Raw genomic sequence first — 24,421 nt, 5'->3', positions numbered from 1 at the left:
TGTCGAGCTCAACTAGTGCTGCAGGCATTGGTGACCTGCATAGGTGATAGCTTCCGCACTTATGCCACTGGCATGGTTAGTGAGATTTTGTTAATATGTTGCCAGGGAATGATAGGTTGTGTGATATTCACATTTGGTTTACTAGAGTATAATTATAGCACCATCTCATATATTTGGGTTCACACTATGGATCGACCATTGTATGTTATAGCAGGAGAGTACTTTCCCTTATAGTATGTACTCTTATCTCTTTATTATGTACTCTTATCTCTTTAGTTTATGGTTTTAGAGAAGAGAAGAAGATAGAAGAAAATTCAACCATCCATATTTCTCTTGTGTCTTGTTCTCTCTTATGTGTGTGATGTTCTCTCTTGTGTCTTGTTCTGTCTTATGTGTGTGATGTTTTTGTAAGGAACTCAAGCTCTCCCTCTCCCTTTCATTCTCTTTATGCCAGTGCTTATATTTCAAACTCTGTCCAAAGGAAGGATAGAGAAATGAATACAGCATCTCGAAGGGTCCTATGATAATGTTATCATTATCAAGAACCCATCAAGTAGTAGAGTTCCCACTCAAAATGGTTGCTCCTACTCAGTAGTAGCAAGCTCCTCAACAAGAATTAATGACTCCACCAATTTACTTGTAAAAAGTGAGGAGTAAACCATCTCATTAAGGATTGTCCATATAAGCCAAGCGGGAAAGCCACAACTTCCACCAATCAATAAGCCTCTACTTGATAAGTCTACAACTTGAATAATGAAACATGGCCCCACTAAATGCATTAACTCGATCTGGTGAAGGTGACCAAAGAAGATAGGAAAGGGTGAATCATTGGTCCTAATCTAAGATTGTTCAAATGAGGAGCCTATAGACAAAGACCTTGTGAACAAACTGCCCCGAAACACTCTGAAATGCATAAAGAAGCTTTAACATAGTTAATAGCACACTATAAGGCATACCTTCTCCACCTAAGAGGATAGCTCAATCTGAGACAATCAAAAGAAAAACTCCAAGAGAAGATGAGAAGGGGGTGAGATCCAAGAGACCTTTCTTTGATACCAATCAGTGGAGTGGAGATCAAAGTAGCAACACACACATAGACACAAAAATCAAGGAGAGATAGATAGAAGCATAACACTCAAACTAGATTAATGAGAATGAGTAAAGTATAAATGGCTACATCCTCTTCTACACGAATATGGAGATCTATATTATATTTTTTCACGTTAGTAATATTCTCTAAGGGAGGCATGGTTTAGACTAAGGTCAGGAATAAAAGAAGGATGAGAGTAAGATTAAAGTATAAATATAGATGACAAAAAGAAAATCATCGAAGATATTCTTTATATGGACTATAAGTAGGTAGTTGTGGGCTAAAATTAATAAGAATTTACTTTTTAAGGTTACCTATGGTTAGGGAGCCATTTTTAAATAAAAGTCACCCAATTTATACATTCTTATCAACCTAATTGTAGGATCCCTTTAAGCATACGAATTTTATTTGTGGGGTTATATTACAAGAGTTATGTTATTTATGAGTTCTAAGATATGATGAAAAAATGTGTGGGGCTACAATGAGGCTGTTATTAGCTGAAAAGGTCTTTGAAAATATATTTTTGGAGGTTACATATGATTGGGGAACCTTCTCTGAATATAAAATGGTGAAAATTAAAAAAACCCTAATTTTAGGATCTCTTATACCTACATTATTCTTGAGTATGACATCACTTACAGTACAGGTGAGCCTCTTATGGGTTACTGTGATTTAGATTGGGTAGGAGATTGTGATTCCAGGAAATCAGCTTCTAGAATTATTTTTTTGCTTAGTTCTGGTGTTTTCTCTTGAACTAGTAAGAAGAAACCTACTTCAATGACACTTTTTTATACAGAAGCTGAGTACAAGGTAGCTTGTTTACTGCTTGTGAAGCAATATGGCTGAGAGGATTTTAGTGAACATTGGAGTTCAAATTAGTGGGGCTACATCCTTGCAATGCACCAACCAGAGTTGCATGGCTACTATTGCCAAGAATCTTATGTTCCATGCTCGAACGAAGCACATTGAGATTTAGTATCATTATGTGTGAGAGCTGATTGAGGATGAGATAGTGGAGCTAGAGTACTGTCCTATGGACCAAAACTGCACTGATATCTTCACCAAGGCTCTTGGGAAAGATGAGCTCACTTGGCATCTTCATTGGCTTAGAGTTGGACCAAGAACATAATCTATCTTTGGATAGACATTCAGGGGGGTGTTAGCATTCACTCAATGCCTGCCTCTCAGCATGTACCTCACATCTATACTCGATGCACATTGAGGGGGTGTTAGTATGCCCGCCTTTCAGCATGTATCTCACATCTATGCTTGGTGCAAATTTGTATAGGCCCCCATTATGAGGAGACGCCATTGGTGCATGTGTCTTTAGTGAGAACCTTGATTTTAAATTCTATATCTATTGCATTGTCTATTGCACTTTGTTTTGCTATCTATCTTTCCGCTATGCTATATTCTTATACTTCCAACCTTGTAAACTCAGCTTCACAAAATGTCATGTCACCTTCAGAATGCTAGCTAGGCTAAATTTGTATAAAAGCAAGCAAGTTACTTCTCAAAAATGCCACATCAATGTCATAAACCCACTCAATCATCTTCCCTTGCATGCCACATTGGCTACCACAAGTGGCACCATGGTTAACCTAGTACATGCATGCCAATTCAAACGTCTGAGTTTCACCATCGTAGCTTTGGATTAGATTATTCCATTGTAGTTTTTCAAGAGTAGCACGTCTCCATGTTGGTTGTTCAAGCAACTCGTTTACACATTGCTAGTTTTCACAAGAAACTCCTCTACATGCTAGTTCTCTCAAAGAGTAGCTCCTCCAAGATAGTTTCCTCAAGTGGGTCCACTTTAATGCTTGGATTCATAAGCAACTACTCCTTAATGTTTCTTTCAAATGGCCATGTCTTTCACGCCTCATTCAACCTAAACGCGTGCACTTCTTGGTAGTCCAATATTATGCACTTGCTAGCCTTGTGCACTTCATAAGCCAATGTACTATGCACATGAATCCATGTTTGCCTTCACACGACATTCAAATTTACCTTCACATGGATAGAATCTATGTCATCCATGTTCACCTTCACGCCGAATTCAAGTTTTTGCCTTCACAACATGGACAAAAGCTATGTAAACAAATCCATGCCTACTTCTTCTCAATTCTAGATTCTAGTTGGCCAAACCTAACCCCCTCACATTTTTTATTATTCAACACTCATTTTCACCCCCTAGTTGTCTCATCTTCATGCCTACTTCTTCAATTATAGTGCTCTTGGTTGGCCAACCCTAAACCCACTCACCCTTTTAAGTAGATAACACTTATTTGCACCCCCTACTCATCTCATCTTCCTACCTAGACAATGTCTCACAAACCAACTAGCTACTCCACTTCTTGATAAGTGTAAGAATGTTAAATTCATGTTTCTTCAAGAGATTATATGCCCAAGATTTTAAATGAAATTTTTTCATCTAGGATGGGTACAAAATTTGCCAATATCATTTCATACATCTAGAAGATGATGTGGTGAGCTTCTCCAAGCCATTGCTTTATAAATTGTTTCAAAGCACTATGAGAAAGGGGACCCTCAAATGTCTACCTCTAGTTTTTCTCAAAACATTGCTGTCTTTAATTTAATTTCCCTTTCCTTATCTTTAAAAAACTTTAAAAATTCAAATAAAAAACCACAATAAAGACATGGCATGTGTAATGATGGAAAGAGAGAGAAAGAGAATGCACTCATAATGGAGTACCACATGCACTCAAGGGAGTACCACCATAGCCATGGAAGCTTGGAGCTCCAAGAAAGTATGATTTGATTAGTCAAATGATTAGATGTCCCTAATTACAATTTGTTCACGTATATACTTGCCCACCTTTTCACACTTATTAATGTTGGGCCCCCATACTTGCCCGGCCATATCCATGCCCATGGGCTTCCCTTATGTCCAAGACCAAGCCCCCTTCATTACAAACCATCCCCACCCAAAGGTTTCGTCCTCAAAACCATGTAGGGAACAATGTATAGACTATGGAAAACCTTCTTGTCTTCAAGCATGAGTGTGGAAGTACATTCTTTGCAATCCAAAAAGGCATCTCGCACAAAAGAACTCCACATAAAGCTATCCACTTATTTTATATACATTTTGACTGCTCTCTATGATGATACCCATAAGCCCATGGAATCTTGTTGCACCTTGCTTTGATTGACGAGTGATGAAGCACACCAAGGGCCATGGCTGTCCATATAGTAAATTTACAGCAATGACACCCTTCATACCATCATCCCAATCCATGCATATAGCTGTCCAAAGACACCGTATAGCTACCCACTTTATCCACTATGATTCATTGCTTGTAGAAGCCTCGGATGGTCTTTCATGAAGCATTCAGACTGCCAAGAAGCTTCTTCATTAGGTAATCCTCTCCACTTCACAAGGTACTCAACAATAGACCTATTACAAAGGTGTCTTTCCATCATTCATATCACCTTCTCTGCCACATATTGAATCATTCCCTCTTCATCCATAGGAGGCAACTCATCAATCACTTCCAATTGAGGTCCCACATACTTCTTCAAATGTGACACATGAAACACATTGTGGATCCTCGTGGTGGGGGTAGAAGGTAACAACAATTGGTAGGCAACCTCACCAATTCTTCTCAACACCTTGTAAGGTCCATATAAAAGTGATGAGCAAGCTTTGTATTGGTGTCTCCCTTCAATGTTAGCCATGTTATCCTTTCACCTTTGCAATATTGCACACATCTTCTCAATCTCCTCTTTAGCTTGAGGGTTCATCTTTTCCTCATTGAATGCAATAGAAGGTACATGCACCTTGTACCCATACATGGCTTTAAATGGAGACATGCTAATACTCATGTGATAGGTGTTGTTATGACAAAATTCAGCTAAGTGTAGCCATCTATCCCCATGAAGCTTAGGTGTTATAACAATAGTGTCTCAAATAGATTTCGAGCCACTTGTTCACCCTCTCGGTTTGGCCATCCGTTTGTGGATGATAGGCCATACTTGGAGTGAGTGTAGTCTCCATGGAATCAAAGACACTCTTCCAAAAATGGCTCATGAACTTTGCATCCCTATCACTTACCACTTGCTTAGGCATTCCATGGAACCTAAACACATGCTCCATAAATTGTTGAGCCACCATAGAAGTTGTATATTGCACCTTTGTGGGTATGAAATGAGCTGCTTTTGTCAATCTATCCACAACCACATAGATGCTATTCCACCCTTGCTTATTAGTGGGCAGCCCAGGAATGAAATCCATGGCTATGTGTGTCCACTTTCTTTCCGGAATAGGCAATGGTTGCAACAATCCTCCCAACAATTAATTGGGATCCTTGTTTTGTTGGGAAGGCAAACACCTTTGCACATAGTCATGCGAATCCTTCCAAAGTCCTTTCCAAAAGAAACTCTTCTGTATCTTATCATAGGTCTTGAACACTCCCAAATGACCCGGCATTGGTGAGGATTTTCATCTTGAAGGATGAGCGAGGGACCAAATAGACCTTTTGCTTGTAGCAATGCAACCCGTTGCGCACCTCAAAATGTGAATATTCATCACAAAACCCTTACTGTAATTTTTGAAACACTGGACCAGCCATGTCATCCACCAAATACTCCTCTTGTATCTCATGAATCCAATCATAATGCACCTCCGAAATTCCGAAATGGCATGTATAGTGCAAGCCCACATCCTAAAAAGTGCATCTGCCACAACATTGTCCTTTTCCGCCATGTAGGAGATCTTGAAATCATAATTCTGCAAGGTAGCAAGCCATCTCTTTTGCATTGGAGAAAGTTTTGTTGGGTGAGGAAGAATTGGAGTACTCGGTCCTTACTTTGAAATGCCCACCATACAAATAGTGATGCTACTTCTTTACGATATGCAAAATGACCAACATTTCTTGATCATCAACATGAAGCTCCCTCTCCTTTTCGGTGAGATTTCTACTCTCATAAGCAATCACTCCATGCCCTTGATATAGCATGGCACCAATTCCTCCCCCACTTGCATCAACCCGTATAGTGAAAGGCTTAGAAAAATCAGTGCAAACCAATATTGGAGATGAAATTAGTGCTTGCTTGAGCTCTTGGAAGCTCTTATCAGCCATGACATCCCAAAAAAATGCTTCCTTCTGAAGCCTATCGGTAAGTGGGGTTGTCATGTGAGCATAGTGGCATATGAACCTCCTATAAAAGGATGATAATCCCATAAATCCCCTTAATTGAGTAGTGTTGGTGGGTGTAGGCCACTCTTTCACACATTGTACCTTCTTGGGATCCATCTTAATACCATCATTGCTCACAATGTGACCCAAATATTCCACTTCTTATGACATAAAGGTGCACTTTCTTTGCTTGGCGAACAACTTGTGCTCTCTCAACACCTTCAGCACTTTCTCCACATGCATCAAGTGCTCTTCCCTGGATTTGCTTTACACAAGTATGTCATCAAAGAAGACCAAAATTGATTTGTAGAGTAATGGCTTCGAAGCTTTGTTCATGAGAGCTTGAAATGTGGCTGGGGCATTTGATAATCCAAAAGGCATAACCATGAACTGAAATAGACCCCGTTCAATCTGAAATGCCATCGTAAACTCATCACCATCTTTCATCCTTATTTCATGATACCCGGACTTGAGATCTATCTTAGAGAAATGTTTTTCTCTTTTCAATTCATCAAGTAAATCATCAATCCTTGGAATGGGATATCGATTCTTTATAGTGATCTTATTGAGATCCCTATAATCGATGCACATTCTATAAGATCCATCCTTCTTCTTCACCAACAAAATGGGTGAGGTGAAGGGTGATTAGCTTGGTTGTATGAATCCCATTTCCAAAAGCTCTTCCAGTTGCTTTGCCACCTCTTCCCGCTCAACCTTTGAAAGTCTATAAGGAGACTTATTGACTGGTTTTGCATCCTTCTCAAGCTCTATGGCATGGTTGACTTCTCTAGTATGTGGTAAGCATTTAGGTGCTTCAAACACATCTTTGTACTCTTGCAACAAGGCATCCATCCCTTCATCATGTATTTGCAGCCCATTATCCGCTTCTTAACGAGCATGTAAACAAGGCATAAGCTCTTCAACTCTCTCTTCATTTTCTTCATAGACACCAAGGTTAAAGCATGGCTGCAAATTCCATCCAAACGTAGCTCTTTGCTTTCATGCATAAACCACATTTTCATGTGCTTCAAATCCATTGAAAACCTGCCCTAAGTGTGTAACCAATCGCATGCAAGCACCACATCAATGGGTCCCATGTCAAGCACAATCAAACGGCCATCATAGGCATAATCAGAAGACAAAGAAATGTTTGTTGCAACCCAACTCTTACTCAGCTCATGTTGTCCATTCGTAACCTCCACTTTTAGAGGCTTCATCATCTCCCTTGGGTATAGTTTCAAAAAATTTATTGATTTAGAGTTCACAAAACTGTGTGTGCTCCCCGAATCAACAAGTATGTGAATGGATATACCCACAATCTTTCCCACCACGAGCCTCAAAGTGTTGGAACCTTTGAATCTCACTTTAGCTTCTTGTAAAATGACACATAGCATGGTTGTCCTTTCTTTTGTTTCAACTTCTACCCAATCCTCTCCACCCAGATCAAATGGGAACTCTTGAGAAGGGTCAAGAGTAGGCTCTTGTATCACATCATTTGCACAATCTTGAAATTTAGCCTCATCTGTGTAATCCAATGGTGCCTCTTCATCTTTAACCACCTCAAAGATCATGTTAGCCTGTACCTCCTTTGCCTTGTAAATCTTTTTATGCTAGAAAATGCTCTCAAATGCTAGAAGATCTAGGTACATAATCTCTAAATTTCCCAATAAATTCCACATCGTTTAAAGCTACAAATGCATGTTATATGTGGAAATACAAAGCCCTTTAAGGCCTTTGAAACTTTTAAATTTTCTTTTGGACTCATAAAGGACCTTTTAAATATTTTAAAGACATCTTATAACTCCATATTCATTCCTTTAGAGGCGCTTAAAACTAGGCTTAATTGGTTCCACCTTGGACAACACCCTGAGCACACAAAAATATGAAAGATACTTGCTATGACCCTTATATGTGGCGACACGTGGGACTTACATGTGATAACACATGGGATGTGTACACACAAATACATGGGATTTATATGCCAGTAATGTGTGGGACATGTGGATGTTGCATGGGAAAACCAATGGCAGCATACTATTACATATCGTCGCTTATAATAATAAGTGTGAATGGGTAACATTCGTGAGTGAAGGTTGAAGGCCAAAGACCCAGCGATGTGTAGCCAGTGGTGGGGACACAGGGGACGCGTGAGTATGGTATGTGGCCGGTAAGGTACACACTGGATGCCCAGGGATATCGGTATATATAATGGTTGGGTGGTTAAACATGGTATGCCTAGTTAAGTTTGTGTTTGCTAATTTTGAGTTCTTCTTCTTCTCTCTCACGTTTTTTTCATGAGGTTTAAATATCAAAGATCTAGGTTGCCTTGTATGGAGGCCTGGTATCAGAGCTTAGGGATTTATTCTTGGCTATGGGGGAAGGCTTGCAAGGCTTGCAGCGAGTTTGAGATTGCTTTGAGCAAGGAGAAGCGTAGAGATAAACGATTTTTTTTGTTGCTACTACAATTCGTCCGTCTTGCTACTGGAATTCCGTCCATCACACGGTCGTTCCGTTTGCTGTTATCCTCAGTCTGTCGGACGTTGATGTCTATCCATCTGCTGCATGCCGTTGATGTGATAGCTATCGGCTATCTCCACCACACCAAGGTGGGGACTAAGCCCTAAGCCCTATTGTTTGGTGTTGCCAAGCCTTCGCCTCTCTCTCACGATCCTGCAGCACACAAGCCACCACCATCACTGTGGTCGCCGGTCAATAGCGCAAAAAATAAATCCACGATTTCTTTACCAAAAAAATAATCAAGCCCTAAGGGTTTTACTCTAAGGTTCTTGGAGGACGTTCACACACAGTGCATTTCAGCACAATGAATCTCTTTCCGGTGGTCCGTTGCTCACAGCACTTGGCATGATCTTTGAAGATGATGTCGGTGTCTGGTCACGACCCGCGACACTTACGTGATTCTAGACCACCTAGTCAGCTCCAGAGGAGACACGACTAATGCACCTGTACCCAATGCGATAGGCCAACATGCAAATGTTGAGCTACTGTCTACCTAAGTGTGGGGAGATTGAGCATGAATGCAAGTAGGTTAGTTCCTATGGCTATCTAGATTCCAGACAACCTATCACATCCAGATAGGAATAACTTAACTATCACATCCAGATAGGAATAACTTAACTATCACATCTAGATAGGAATAACTTAACACAAGATTGAATATAATACAGATAGAGATGAGTAGATAGAAAGCAACAATGAGATGAGACAAAATCCATTCCTGAATATTACGATATAATGCCTTAGAAGTACTCTGTCCATGAACTGCCCTCTTAACTCTCATGTGTCCCTATCCGGTACGGTTCCTCTCCTCAGAGCCTGAGTAGACACGACATGTATCTCTATTCAGACACTAATGTACACCTTCTACAGTCTCAGCTGGGTAGACTAGACTCACCCTCACTCCTCTATCCCCTTATCCGAATAATCACCCTCTTTCCATTACAACCATGGGTACTACCTGTTCTCATCAAGAAGCTGTTACAAGTTTGTTACAAAACAAGAAGACCCAGCGGCAATCTGGGCGGTGACCAAACGGGTTGGTTGGTTGCCAACACCTGGCAATCACGGCGGATGCTGTGCCAGTGAAGTCCACAGTTGCGGTTTGAAAAAAATAATCATGAATTGCAACTTGGTGCGGATCCTCCCGTCCATATTCCTTACGACATGTTCCATCCGCCTTCTTCTAGTAACTCCTCCATGGCAATGCCCTTTGAGATGAACTTGATAGGGCGATTAGGGGCATACCGCGGCTTGTAGACTCTCTTCCTACTGCTTACCCAGGCGTGCTCAATGCCAGTCCTTTCATCTGCTTTTGAGAACTGCACTTTGATGGGCCTTGCGTCTGGATGCTTCACCCTTGCCCTATTCATTACTTCCACTGCCATTCCTACAACGAAGGCATGAGGCTCTATCTACTCGAGGGTGATGAGGTCTTCTTTGAACACTATCTGTTCTGGTTCCTTGGGCCTTCTCTTGCCACCCCGACCCCATTTCCACCCATAAGGTGGTGTTCCTGTAGGCTCAAGCTTTGGCATCTCCCTTTGCCTATCTGCTGGTTGACTCTATTGGGTGAGGGGCTTTAGCAATGTCACTCTTTGAATGAGCTATTGCCACCTCACCCGGATCCGCGAGTCACCGCGGCTTGTAGACTCTCTTCTTGCTGCTTACCCAAGCGTGCTGAATGCCGGTCCTTTCATCTGCTTTTCAGAACTGCACTTTGATGGGCCTTGCGTCTAGATGCCTTGCCCTTGCCCTGTTCATTACTTCCACTGCCATTCTTGCAATGAAGGCATGAGGCTCTATCCACTCGAGGTTGATGAGGTCTTCTTTGATGAGGTTCCGTGGGCCTTCTCTTGCCACCCGCCGCCGACCCCATTTCCACCCACAAGGTGGTGTTCCTGTAGGCTCTGGATTTGGCGTCTCCCTTTGCCTATCTGTTGGTTGACTCTATTGGGTGAGGAGCTTTAGCAATGTTACTCTTTAAATGAGCTATTACCGCCTCACCCGGATCCATGAGTCATAAGAGACCGATTCTTTTGCGTACTGCTCTGGATATGGGAGAGGGGCTTCTTCCTTGTCGTATTGCACCTGCACGTGAGCTGCCCTGCCCCTGCTTGTGAGCAGCCTTCGACCCTTCCAACTGGTTCATGAATTTCACAATCTCCTCCCATTTGGAAGGCCTCAAGGCACCTGCCTATTGTGCTGTCTGAATTAAAGTCTACATGTAGTTTAGGCCAATGCCCTTCCAAACGCCCATGCTATGTTGCCCTAGCTCTTCCTAGACCCTCTTCTGCAGCTCTTCCTTATCCCTCTTTTCCCTTTTTGGCCCATCCTTGAAAGTCTTCTATCATCTTCTCCTTGGCCCTAATTTCCTCGGCATGCCCCTTCCTCATGCCATCCAGTTGATCGTGTCTCTTCTGGTGGTCTGCACATGCTATCGTCAGGGCGACGTTTAGCTTGTTGATGGTCATTCTTTCTCCTTTTGCTCTTATATTCTTGGCAGGGGTTGTAGATACTACCTCCTTCTTGAGGGTCTTTATGGTCAACCCATCTTGCCTTTGCTATTATCTGAACTCCTCCACAAGGGCTTCTAGTTCTTCAATCTGTGCTTTAAGTGCAACCTTGTAGTTCTCTTGTTCCTCCATCTTCTTTGTCGCAGCCCACACATGCTCCTTTAGCTCATTGTCAGGGATTAGGTCCGTTGATGATCCCTTGTATATTACAACTCCCTCCCCTTTCCAACTATTGACGCGGCTACCTCCTTTCAAGAGTGTGAACCTATGCTTCCAGACTTCCACCTTGTTCCTTAGCTGCTCAATCTCCTTCTGCATCTGCGTTTCTTTGCTAGCACTACCCCCACTGGCCCTGGCCTCCTTTGCTTCTTGGCTAAGTGGTGTTGCTTCTAGGGCTCCTATTGGTTCCGGGCCTGTTAGCTGGGCTTGGTTTGTGGCTGTCCGGAGCCTCCTTTTGGATTGTCATCCTGTGAGAGTGGTAGGGGATTATCTGTATGCAGGATGGTGTCGAGGCTTGCATTGTTGCTGACAACTTCTTTAAATAATCCCCCCACACCTCCTTTAGATCTTCAATGGCCTGCCCTTCCCATTGCTACATCTTTTCAGCTTCTAGCTCATATACTTCCAAAAATTCATCAGCGTCCAAGACAGCCAATGTAAAGTTGGAAGGGTAAGCACATGGGTAGGTTCTATCTTGGAAAGGTGAAAACACATGGATAAGGATGCCACAGGACAATAAAGAGTCTTGGCTAAGAGTCTTGGATCACATTTTCATAGAGAGGGACTTGGTTGTAAGACCTCATTTTAGCTATCTACATAGATTTGGCTTCATTCCACTTCATAAAGTAATCATTGGCTGACTATGATAAAGTGTTTCTGGGTTTCCTTTGGTGGTAAACCTCACGTCGACATTCTATGTAGCTTTGGCCTTAGCCCACTTTGTGAAAAAATCAATGGAAACAACTATGATGAAGCACACCTAGGTTCTCTTAACAGAGTTCAGTTAATGCCAACCCACAAAATCTAAACCCTATTTTAATCCCAAAATTACACTAGTTAGGGGTATATACAATTCCATTTTCTTATAACATAGAAAACCTTTGGCCCTTCTCTTCTAAAGCATTCCCACTATCAATTGATAAGTTCATGATGAGCGCTTTGTCCTTCTAGATAGGACACTCAATTACAAATCCATTGGAAGTGGGTGATGTCTTTGCTCCATTCCAATACATGGTTAATGTGCAAATAGTGGAGCATTAGGAAGATAATCTTCCACTCCTCTCTTAGAGGGGTTCTACATTTGGAATTCTAGAAAGGTGATTAGCATGGACATGCACGAATTGCTTTTGCATGGCAATGATGAAATGTGCAAATAGTGGAGCATTAGGAAGATAATCTTCCACTCCTCTTAGAGGGGTTCTACATTTGGAATTCTAGAAAGGTGATCACCATGGACATGCACGAATTGCTTTTGCATGGTAATGATGAAATCAAATTCTAAAAGAGTGAGAAACCATCTGGTGATGCATCCTGTGGCACAAGGCTTGTTCACACCAAATAAAGCAGTGTTTAATGGGGTCACGACATAGAAGATAAACTTTATAACTAAGATATATTGTCTATACTTCTTAGAGCATACACCATGAGAAACCATTTAGTGATGCATCTCGTGGTACAAGGCCTGTTCACCAAATAAAGAAGTATTTGGTGGGGTCGTGACATAAAAGATAAACTTTATAACTAAGAGAATGTCTATACTTCTTTAGAGAATACACCATACATAACTTCTCTCTCTCACTGGTGGTACAATTGTGTAGCATCATTGAGTTGACGGCTAGCAAGAGTCACAAGAAAGTCCATGTTGTACTCCCTCTGTTCTGCTAACACAAATCCAATAGGAATGATGTCGATATGCACATGAAAAATTAGATCCTAGCTGCCTAGCTGGGGGATCTCAAGATGGGTGTGCTCGCTAATAGCTTCTTCATGTTGTGCCTCGGTTCTGCTAACACAAATCCAATAGGAATGATGTCGATATGCACATGAAAAATTAGATCCTAGCTTGGGGGATCTCAAGATGGGTGTGCTCGCTAATAGCTTCTTTAGTTTTTTTATATGCCCATTGGATGCATTCATCTATCCATTTGAAGACAATATCAGTAGGTTATATAAGAGTCTAGTATATATGCAGCACATAAGAAGATGAATACCCTATGTGCCCCATGAATCTCTGCACCACCTTGTAGTTAATGGTGGTGTGGTAATTCTAAGATCCCATGGATCTTGTTCTCGTATGTGGAGATGATGTTCTTGGAGACAATGTGTCTAAGAGAATGACACTATGTTTGATCCAAAACTTGCATTTAAGTGGGTTCAATGAGATGCAATACAATCTACATCTCTCAAAGGCTAGCATAAGATGAGCAAGATCCCATGGATCTTGTTCTCGTATGTGGAGATGATGTTCTTGGAGACAATGTGTCTAAGAGAATGACACTATATTTGATCCAAAACTTGCATTTAAGTGGGTTCAATGAGATGCAATATAATCTACATCTCTCAAAGGCTAGCATAAGATGAGTAAGATGCTCCTTCCACTTCGAGTGCATGCATAGGGCATCAATGAATATCTCTAAGATCTTTTGAAGGTTATACACATTGTTGGGCAGCAGTGATAGGGGCATTGGCCAAGCCAAATGGTATAATACAATAAGCATAGGTTCCACTCCATAGAAAATGATGTCTTATATATTAATCAGCTAGATCAATTGTCGCCTCATTGTAATGTGAGAAGCCATCCAAGAAGTTGTAAGCTTCTGTTGTGTTTACTCTTTCCAACATGGGGTTGATGTAAGGTAGGGGATAGTGATTGCAAACTATGGTGGCATTAATCTTTTTGAGGTTAACACACACTCTAAGATTTTCGCTCTTCTTGGGAATGATCACTATCAATAATAACCACTTTTGGTGTGCTTAAGTTCATATACAAATCCCCCCCACATCGGTGAGCTTGTCCATCTCTTCTTTGACTATTGTTCTATACTTATGATTCATGTGATAGGCTCTTTATTTGGATGGTTTTGTGCCTTCGTGGAGAGGGATGGTGTGTTTCACCACTTCCAAAGGACTTTCCTTTATGTTATTATACTTTCAAGTAAAAGCACCTTGAAATTCTTTGAGTAAGGCTATCAAATCTTCTCGTTGCATAGGGGTGAGATCATTGGAAACCAAGCTAGCAAAATAAACTTCTTTACCCTTTGTGGGATCATAAGCCTTCTCACTATGTACCACCATGTCCTCATTTTTGTAAGACTTAGTAGTCGGGCAATTGTTTTAGACCTTCCTTCTCGACCTTAGCCTTGACTTTATTGAGCTTGTGGTGGCTTGGCAAAGCTTGACTTGCTCAAAGCTTACTCCAAGCTTGTGGGCTCCTCGCCATTATTGGCCATTATCTTGGCCTGAAGGATGATCTTATTTAGGTCAGATTCCCACTATCTGGTGTAGGTCTCATGTGAATCCACAACCTCAACATAGCAAAGCCAATGAAGATCTGTCTCCATGAGGAGAAGATACTTCTTGGGCTTTCTATGTGGTTTTTTCCTTCTTGACTATGTGACTATGGGCAATGGGGAGAAGATACTTCTTAGGCTTTCTATGTGGTTTTCTCCTGGGCAATGTGGAAGACGAATCCTTCCACGAAGGAATCCTCAAAAGATGAATCACTAGCCAATATTGGCTCAAAGTCACTAGTTGCTTCCAAAAGGGATGTTGCAAGCAGGGGATTTCTGTTCCATCTAGTCTTGTGCAAACCTTGTTCCGGGGTTTTGTGGGGGGGGTGTCTATGGTTGTCGAGATATGAATCTAATCCTCAGAGTTGTCAAGCTCTGTAAGAGGCTTGTAGTCCTGGTTATCATCTTCACTATCCATTGCAACATTTACACATGTTGCCAAGAATGCCTCGACTCATGGGACGAGTCTTCCCTATTTTTTAATTTATTTTCAAGGATTGGTTACCTTTGTGCATGTTAATGTGATTGGTTTCCCAACCATGAACCGATCTTACTTCTCTCATGTAAGGTCTTGAGAGGATCATGTAAGGTCTTGAGAGGATCATGGTGTATGGTCGACCCTCTTCTTTGGAAATGCATCGCTAGGAATGTGTGGTGGAAACTTAGTTTCAAAGGTCTTAATCTTTGCATCTTACAGGATGACTTAGAGTTTAATTGTGTTCCCATTGGCAAGCTTGATCACAAGGCTTGTTCCTATGAGTGGTGGGATTCCCTAGGCCTCTAAATAATCCTTGGTGATTATGCTGACACTAGCACCACCATCCAAGATTATGGAGTAGACCGTCATTCCATAACACGATGTTCATTTTGTCACTTTCAAAATAGTGCCCTAGCTTGTTCATGGGCACTTTCGGCTATCCTTTGGTTTTAGTTATAGAGAGAGAGTGCTCAATATCCTCCTCGTTTAGGTTTAGTTGTGTAGGCTCTTAGGTTCCCATTCATCCAGTCTGATAAGTCTCTCTAAAGTTGTGTAGGCTCTTAGGTTCCCATTCATCCAGTCTGATAAGTCTCTCTAAAGTTGAGAATTCATTGAGTCATATAAGTTTCTCCAAAGTTGAGAATTCATCTAGCTAGATAAGTCTCTCCAAAGTTGAGAATTCATCTAGCTAGATAAGTCTCTCCAAAGTTTAGAATTTCGTTATAAAAAAAGAAGAGAACTTATTGGGACCAAACTTCCAAGGATAAGAAGGTTGTGAGGCTTGCTATGTCCCCAAGAGTTCACACTCTCTTGGTTCATACTCACTTTGAGGTGGGTTTAGACCTACCACTTTGAGGTGGGTTTAGTTGTGTAGGCTCTTAGGTTCCCATTCATCCAGTGTCTGATAAGTCTCTCTAAAGTTGAGAATTCATTGAGTCATATAAGTTTCTCCAAAGTTGAGAATTCATCTAGCTAGATAAGTCTCTCCAAAGTTTAGAATTTCCTTATAAAAAAAGAAGAAAACTTATTGGGACCAAACTTCCAAGGATAAGAAGGTTGTGAGGGTTGCTATGTCCCCAAGAGTTCACACTCTCTTGGTTCATACTCACTTTGAGGTGGGTTTAGACCTACCAATGTGTAATGCATCCTTCCCTTTCAGAGGTAGTGTCTTTGAAGGAAATGTGTAATGCATCCTTCCCTTTCAGAGGTAGTGTCTTTGAAGGAAATGAAATGCGGTCATTGCCAATCTCACTTCCTCAAAGAAAATCTTATAGTGATGATGATGACCCATGGAAGGCATTGAGTTCTCCTTCACTACATCTAGCAATGTGGGGTTTGGTTGATTGGTTTCAGAGGTGAAGGCTTCAAAGCTAGCTCTTTTTGTGGCCACTTAAGAATGGTCACAGGTGCGGTCAAGACCTTTGGCATGCTTTGAGGCTCCCTCAAATGTTCTATGAGTAGCTTTGTTAATAGGTTCTGGGATATATGCGAGGTTAGTGTTTACAAAATTGTAAAGAATGTGAACCAAAGTGGTTACCACACACGTGCATGCACACACACACATGCATATACATACGTACGTATGCATGCACACACACACACACACACACTCAAAATTCATAATGGGGGTTGTTATTCTCACCCATGTGTACAAGTGGTTCTCGCCTCACATATAACTTGATTTTATCACCCATTTGTACAAGTGGTTCTCGCCTCACATACAACTTGATTTTATCTCCCACTAAAAGTTAATCTTCTTTATGCATATGTGATTACCTTAGACTGTATAATCTACACATTTTAAGTGATTGACTATTGTAGGTAGATGATCTTGAAATCCATATAACTTACATGGAGTCTAGCGTGAACACTACACACATTTGGAATGAAGAATGCCCTATTCATGGTGGATAGCATAGGGAGCATACCCATTCCTTTCACTTAGACATTCTAAGGATTGTCTATATCTTGGTGTTTATTGCCATTACCTTCTTGAACATTCAAGCATTAATACACCTTCTCAATGTGAAATTACCTTTGTCTTTTGATGTTTACCTACTTAGTGATTTGCTATGTCCACTTGACATGGTTAGCGTAGAGCAGAGCCCCACATAGGGACTTGAAAAACTTGTAGCGAAGATAATGTCTTTGCAAGTCTAATAAATCTGGCCAAAAATAAATTACTAAGGAGATTAAGGTGCAACTAGGTTTGGGTTTTGCCTCTAGAAACAATGAAAATGATGAGAGGGGGGAGGGGGGGATTTTATTACAAAAAAAGAAAGAAAGGTAAATATAGTAAGTTTAAGGTTTGCACTACATCAAATCCGTGCACCCAACAACATAATGGGTTTCTAGGCACATGATCTTCCATACATATGAAGGTGTGCATTGTTGTAAAATAAAAACTAAAGGTTTCAATTTTGGTAGTTTATGAATTTAACAAGACCATATGAGCCCTTAGTGGTGTGATGTCTGTATTCACTAAGAGTGTGAAAGCTAGTAGGAACAAGTGTACGAGAGCCCTATGAGCATCACAACTCATACATGTAGATGAGTTATTACTCACACAAAGGGGAGCTCTCTCTCTCTCTCTCTCTCTCTCTCTCTCTCTCTCTCTCTCTCTCTCTCTCTCTCTCTCTCTCCATGCACATTATTCACCAAACAAGTTAGTCAGGATTGATCCAACACCCCATGCAAAATTTGAGTAAAAGTGTTGGTCTTTGGACCCCAGGAGGAAGATAATTTGGCAACGATCTATCAATGTTGGGAGATTGGAGAGCTCAACCTCAGAGGAGGGATGAGATTGGGTACTTGTATGCAATTCCCTAGAAGATACACAAGTCTTCATGACTATTTCAGGTGGACTTGCAAAGTAACTTTTTTACTTTAGGAAAAAAGGAAAGTCTTCATTTTTTGGGCGTGGGGCATTTACACTTGCAAAGTTCAAAGACTAGCCCGATTATGGGAGTCACCCCGCGAAGCACCGCTCTAAAAATTTAAGACATTCTAATTTCTAGTCAAATTTTAACTAAAAAAATCTACAAAATACCTACAACATTTTGAAGTTTTTAATGCTTTTTGAATCTGTCGAGAAGAATGTTTTTTGTAGTGGAAGGGTATTTTTCAAAAAATGAAAGGGGTAAAATGCTTCAAGTAAAAATGAAAGGGGTAAAATGCTTCAAGTAAATTTTTATATGCCCTGAAATTTTATATTTTTAAATTTGTAACGGCGGGAGCTTAATAAAAAAACTAAAAGATTTGAAAGTAAGGATGGGGACCGTTAAGGGTCTTATTTTTTTGAAATTTGAACGGAAGGCTCTATTATATCAAATGGCATCGAGAGGTGCCTCGTCGTCTTCATCTCAGTGCTAGCTATGGCTATGGAGCGCGCAAGCTTCCTCCATCGCCATCTCTCTCTTTTTAACTTCACCATCCCCGTTGCCATAGCCAACTCTGTTGAGCTCTCCCATCGGAGCTTCAGCTTCCCCATCATCGTCTCTGCTGGGTTTCACCGTTGCCATCTCTCTGTGCAATCGCCAAAGACAGCTCTTTTCAACTCACCATAACCATCTTTTTGGAGCTTTCACCATCAATCTACGATGAGCCATAGACATCTCCTTTGAGCCCTAGCTTTGCCATAGCCATTTCTGTTGAGATTAAAACTCGCCATAGCCATCTTTGTTGCGGTGCTGCACCGTTGCCATAACCTGGGAGCTTCATCATCGCCGTAGCCATCTTTGTTGCGGTCCACCGTCTCCATAACTTGAGGGCTTCATCATCGCCATAGCCGTCTCTATTGAGGTTCACAGATATCCTAACTCTAGACCTTCATCATCGCCATAACCGTCTCTATTGAGGTTCACAGTTATCCTAATTCTGGAGCTTCACCTTCCCCATAGCATTCTTTGTTGAGGTTCAAAGTCGCCTTTCTCTGGGGTTTCACCATAGCCGTAGCTATCCCCGTCCATAAGGTTCACCACAACGCCTCAGTACGAGCTCGCTTCAGCATCGCCATAGCCATCTCCACAATTGCCATCACTCTGAAGCTTCAGCATCGCAATAACCAGCTTCACCACAGCCATATCTACAATGGCATCACTAAACCCGGGCAATCTGCTTAAGCTTCTGCAGTACATGAACTTGGATGTGAGGGTAGCAGGGGAGCATCGCTCGGTACTGCTACAGGTGATAGGGATAGTGCCTGCGCTATCCGGGGGGGAGCTATGGCCAAATCAGGGCTTCTACATCAAGCTATCGGATTCATCACACGCGACCTATGTTTCACTGGCCGACGAGGACAACGATCTCATTCTGAATGACAAGCTGCAGCTGGGCCAGTTCATGTACGTTGAGAAGCTCGAATCGGGGAGCCCTGTGCCCCGCGTGGTGGGCATCCGTCCCCTTCCAGGCCGACACCCCTGTGTCGGAAACCCTGAAGATCTCATCGCCAGGGCTGCCCCCTCCCTACAGAATGGCTTCGTCATCCAATCCGCCTCCAATTCCTCACTAAACATCATGGAAAGTGCCCTCCCTGCTAAGAGATCTGATGTTTCCAAGGCTTCTGAACATTCTAGGGTTTCAAACAACCATATAGATTCGGAGCATTGCAGGGTTTCCAACAACCCTAGGGTTTCTGAAAACCCTCAAATTTCTGAGCATTCTAGGGCTTCTGAGTACCCTAGGGTTTCTGAGTTTTCTTGGATGCAAGAAAATGCTAGGGCTTCGGAATTTTCCAGAGTTTCTGATCGATCGCACAAGCCTGACAAACCAGAGCCCCTCTCTGCCAATCGCTTTTCAGATAGATCTTCTGCAGATCGACACCCCAGCAAGGCCTGCACCCCTAGCTATGGCAGTGAAAAGCATGCATCGAAAGCTGGTGAGAAGCTAATAGAAAACACAGAGAATGTGTACTCTGAGCAGTTAGAAGCAGAAGCAGCTGCTAAGGCAAGACGAAGAGTTGTGAAATCAAAGATCTTCAGAGACGAATCGCCTGCAGGGAAGCCACACTCATCAGCAAACCCAATGCCAAACAAGCACAGCTTTCCCCCCAAAAGTAACATCAACAACACCCCCATCCCCACCAACATCAACAGCAACAACACCACCTCCACCAACATTCTCAGCAACAACAACATTAACCCACATGCAGAGGATTGCAGGTCTAGCACCAAATCCCTCTCCCCTGAGAAAGAGTCCTCCAGAAAGGGTGCCTATATAGTCCCTTCCAGATACAGGCAAAGCTCCCCCACCACTGGCAAAGTGAGACAAGATTCTCCAAGTGGCAAGGTAAGACAAAGCTCCCCAGGAGGCAAGATAAGGCAGGGTTCGCCCAGTGGCCGGATTTGTCAGTCATCGCCCACTGGAAAAAGGTCTATCAGCACAGGCAGAGCTCCCAGAGTCAGTATTGGAGAAGGAAGTAGACGAAGGTCTTCCATCTATGTTGCTGGTACTAACTCCAAAGCTGTTGATCTGCTTGCTGCTAGCATGAAAACATTGAGAAAAAGCATCGAAAAGACTCCTGACAAAGTGAAAATTGCTGTCAGACAATCAAGGGACCCCAAAACTCCTAGCTGCTCGATGGTCAGTCTCATTTCACATTTTTCTTATCATCTGCAAGCTTTTACTTGAAATATAAACATGCATATTTTTGTCACAAAATTGCTGGTTTTCTGTACACATGGTCGCTGTGTTGGGCATTCATATCAGGTATGTATTTATGTATTTACAGTCATCAAGGATGTGAATTGCGATACAAGGTTTTGTTCATATTTAGTGTGGTACAATCTGCATGTGCATGCTTATATATGTACATACATACACACATCATGCATGCAATTCTTATAGGCACTGTTGAGATACTGAGCCAAGTAATTTTTGGAAAACAGCAAGAGTCTGACCATCTGCAACAGAAGCTCGAGTCCAAACCTCACAGGCCATCATCAACCAAGAAGGCTGTCTCCCATTCTGAAACCTCTACAATGCACCGACCTACAATTCATAACAAGAGATGGACAGACGGCAGTGTATCATGGGTCACTCTCCCTTCTAGCCTAGTAAATTTGGGCAAGGTGCTACTTTTCTACCAAGGACTTCATTTGTGTGACATTCTGATGAAGTTTCCACATGAAAGCTTGGAGTCTAACTTCTTGTGCCATGACAGGATGTTCTGCAGAGAAGAAATGCAGCTTCACTAGCTGCAGCACAAGCATTGCAAGAGGCATCCGCACATGAGTCTGTGATTAGATGTATGAGGTAAGTTGGATACATGTAAAATGGATCGAGGCTGCTGCATGATACATTGGAGTTTATCAGTGTTTGTTGCATTCTGCAGCATGTTTGCTGAGTTACGATCCTCCGCAAAGCCTGAGAATCCTCAAACTTCCATGGACTACTTCTTCAGCATGTACCAGTCCCTTCAAGATGCCACAGCCTTTTTACTCTCTGTACCTGAGCTAAGGAGCGCTAGGGAAGGTCCTGGGTCATGCTCAGATGTGCTCCTGGATGAGACGTTCAAGAGTGCAGCTTCTTGGATTAGTGCTGCATTGTCAGCTGACCTTGCTTCTATAGCACACTTCAGCAAACAGTTTGCTGCTGCTTTCAAAAACCTTCCTGGAAAGGATTCAACAGTGCATTGTGGGCTTGCTAAACAGCTTAATGAACCTCTAACCAGCTCTCAAGAAGGGGCTTTTCAAAGTGTACCTAGCTCACCATCTGTAAAGACGACACCATCAACTACTCCTCACAAAGGTCAAGCAATGTTGGCTCCCGTATCTTTAACTCAGCATGGTAATGATAAGGGGTGCACAAATCAAGAGTCGAGGCAACCTTCTCAAAAGGCATTGAAACGGAGCTTGGGGACATCAGCTGCAGAAAATATGGTGAAAGTTGCAGGATTTCTTCTTGCTGATGTATCAAAGAAAGGGCATGGTGATGGTATGGATTGGTGCAAGGGCAATGGACTGCAAGGAACATTGGAGCTAGCAAGGCTGCTGCAATGTGAGATGCAATGCTGGTTTTTGGATTATGTTGAAGAGGCTTTAGACTGTGGGTTTCCATTCTCCTGCTCTGGTAGCACTGACGGGTCAGTGGAGGGTTCAGAAGTGAAGATGGCACAACAAGAGAGCAACTTGATTGCATTGATGCTATCGCAGATCAAGCGGGTGAATGATTGGGTGGATCAGTTGGAATCGGACAAAGAGAACCCTTTGGATGCTGAGGTGATGGAAATCCTTGATAGAGTGAAGAGAAAGGTTTATGAGTTCCTGTTGCAGCATGTGGAGTCTGCTGCCACTGCACTAAACAAATGCATCTAGCCTACCTACCTCTTTAAGGCAGACATAATAAAGGGCTGAAAATCTTTCAATAGAAGGTTGAAGGTTGCTGTGTGCTTATGATCAAGTTCTTGGTGACTCTTTGGAAACTAATTTATAAACAGGGTCCTTTTGCTGGTCAAGATGTGTGTGTGTGTGTGTGTGTGGGGTCTCACATTTGGAATGTGCAGTAGAAAGGTTTCTCTCTCCAGAAGTTATTCAAAGAGACTCAAAAAGCACTGTCCACTGCCTTTGATACTGGATGCCTTCTCGAAAGGGTAGCCTGGTATGAGCTCTAGAACTTGCTTGATCATCTCAAAGATGACCACAAGTGGCATAGAGAGGTCATGCACCATTGGCAACCTCTAAGAAGTGTGCATGTAATCGATAGACTTTATGTGAGTGAAGAAAAAAAACCATACATAAAGTTTAGTGGGGAGTTGGCACAATCCTCGAAATTTAATAAACATAGGAGAATGTGTCCTCCCATTTTCCAAATAGCATTTTCGATATCGAAATTTAATAAACATAGGAGAACGTGTCCTCCCATTTTCCAAATAGCATTTTCGATATCGAAAGTGGACCAAAACACCTTCAGTGTTGAAGGCGGCCATTAGTCCTATGTATTGATTCATGATACAAAACTCATTTTCATGTGGTAATGACTTTGTAATTTTTTAATTTGCGAGGTACTTTTGAATCTCCATCGACGAACATAAGAATAGGCTTCAAGCTCATCGATTGCGGATGTCAGTCTAGCATTGCTTCCAAGTATGCTTTCAAATTCATGTTCATTCGAGCATTTCAACTATGCTCTACACTACACGAAGTATGCTACCCAAGCACTCACACAAAACACGGTAAAGAATTAAAAAAACAATCTTGTTTTGCAAGCTTCAGAGCATGGAGTGCACTTGGTTTTGATGATGATGTGTGTATGTGTGTGTGTATGTGTGAGAGAGAGAGAGAGAGTATCTGCTTCAGAGCATGGAGTGCACTTGGTTTTGATGATGATGTGTGTATGTGTGAGAGAGAGAGAGAGAGAGTATCTGCTTGCGGCTTGTGTTTATGCACCAAGAAATCTTTTGCATGAGGTAGTTGGGGATTCTTAAGCATATATAACCTTGCAAAATGTACTTGTTTGCTACCTAACATTGCTTTTGGGATGAAAGTTGATTTCGGATATGCAGCTTCTAATGCCTAGTGCTTTTTTTGATCATGAGATCGTCCATGTTAGGCTACTCATAGCCTTGCGCTTTTGAGTGTTGAGGAGATCCCAAACATGAGGTAGAAATTTTGGGGGGTCGAAATGCTATGCGAGTAGCTTCTCAGTCAAAGGATTTTTGTGAGTAATCATTCGCCTATGTTTAGCGGGCGAATTTCCATCTACAATGTGGATTTTGATGGCATAGTTGTAGACCTGCTAACAATTTGGTAGTCGAAAATGTTAAACAAGTTAAAGCCAGAAATCGAGATAGGTTTGGAGAATTCAGAGTGTAGATGTCTCTATACTATAGCTTTGATTGACCTCACACGGCGTCTTGCGCCAAGTATCTGCTGAACCAGCCTTGCACTGAAGATCTACTCCACCATGGCACCCTGTTGTGCCAAGTAACTGCATAGCCCCTGACGCTCTGATCCCTTTGAAGAAAGAGTTATATCTATGCTTCCTCTGTAGAGAGTGAGGGAAGAACAAAACCAGCAAGATCAAGAGGGTAACTAAACATAGAGGAGATTACAATGGCTAGCATGGAAGTACAGAGTAGAGTGTGACCCACCATAGCCACCAATGAAGAGCTGAGTTCTCACCAGGCAAGGTTGTGTGAGACCAGGCGTGGGAACTAAGAC

General features: G+C 42.1%; 1 protein-coding gene across 1 annotated transcript; it reads left to right on the top strand.

The window, feature by feature from the left end:
- The first annotated feature begins 18,619 nt into the window (after positions 1-18,619).
- On the top strand, positions 18,620-22,628 carry LOC147632089 (protein CORTICAL MICROTUBULE DISORDERING 2-like). The gene is made up of 4 exons (XM_086808668.1): positions 18,620-20,843; positions 21,149-21,331; positions 21,424-21,515; positions 21,595-22,628. Exons 1-4 carry the CDS (start codon positions 19,353-19,355, stop codon positions 22,574-22,576), a joined length of 2,748 nt encoding a protein of 915 aa, XP_086664794.1. The 5' UTR covers positions 18,620-19,352; the 3' UTR covers positions 22,577-22,628.
- Positions 22,629-24,421: the final 1,793 nt, after the last annotated feature.

This window comes from Cibotium barometz, chromosome 14 (assembly GCF_041138505.1).
Source record: "Cibotium barometz isolate CiBa-2024 chromosome 14, ASM4113850v1, whole genome shotgun sequence".
NCBI classification, from domain to species: domain Eukaryota; kingdom Viridiplantae; phylum Streptophyta; class Polypodiopsida; order Cyatheales; family Cibotiaceae; genus Cibotium; species Cibotium barometz.
Note: the sequence above shows the minus strand (reverse complement) of the source record. Positions and strands in the feature narration are given on the sequence as shown.

Bases quoted from the DNA above. Each gene is read 5' to 3' on its own strand.
- LOC147632089 (XM_086808668.1), top strand. From the start codon at position 19,353: ATGGCATCACTAAACCCGGGCAATCTGCTTAAGCTTCTGCAGTACATG. The intron at 21,332-21,423 runs GTGCTACTTTTC...GTGCCATGACAG, and splicing joins GCCTAGTAAATTTGGGCAAG to GATGTTCTGCAGAGAAGAAA. The intron at 21,516-21,594 runs GTAAGTTGGATA...TGCATTCTGCAG, and splicing joins TCTGTGATTAGATGTATGAG to CATGTTTGCTGAGTTACGAT.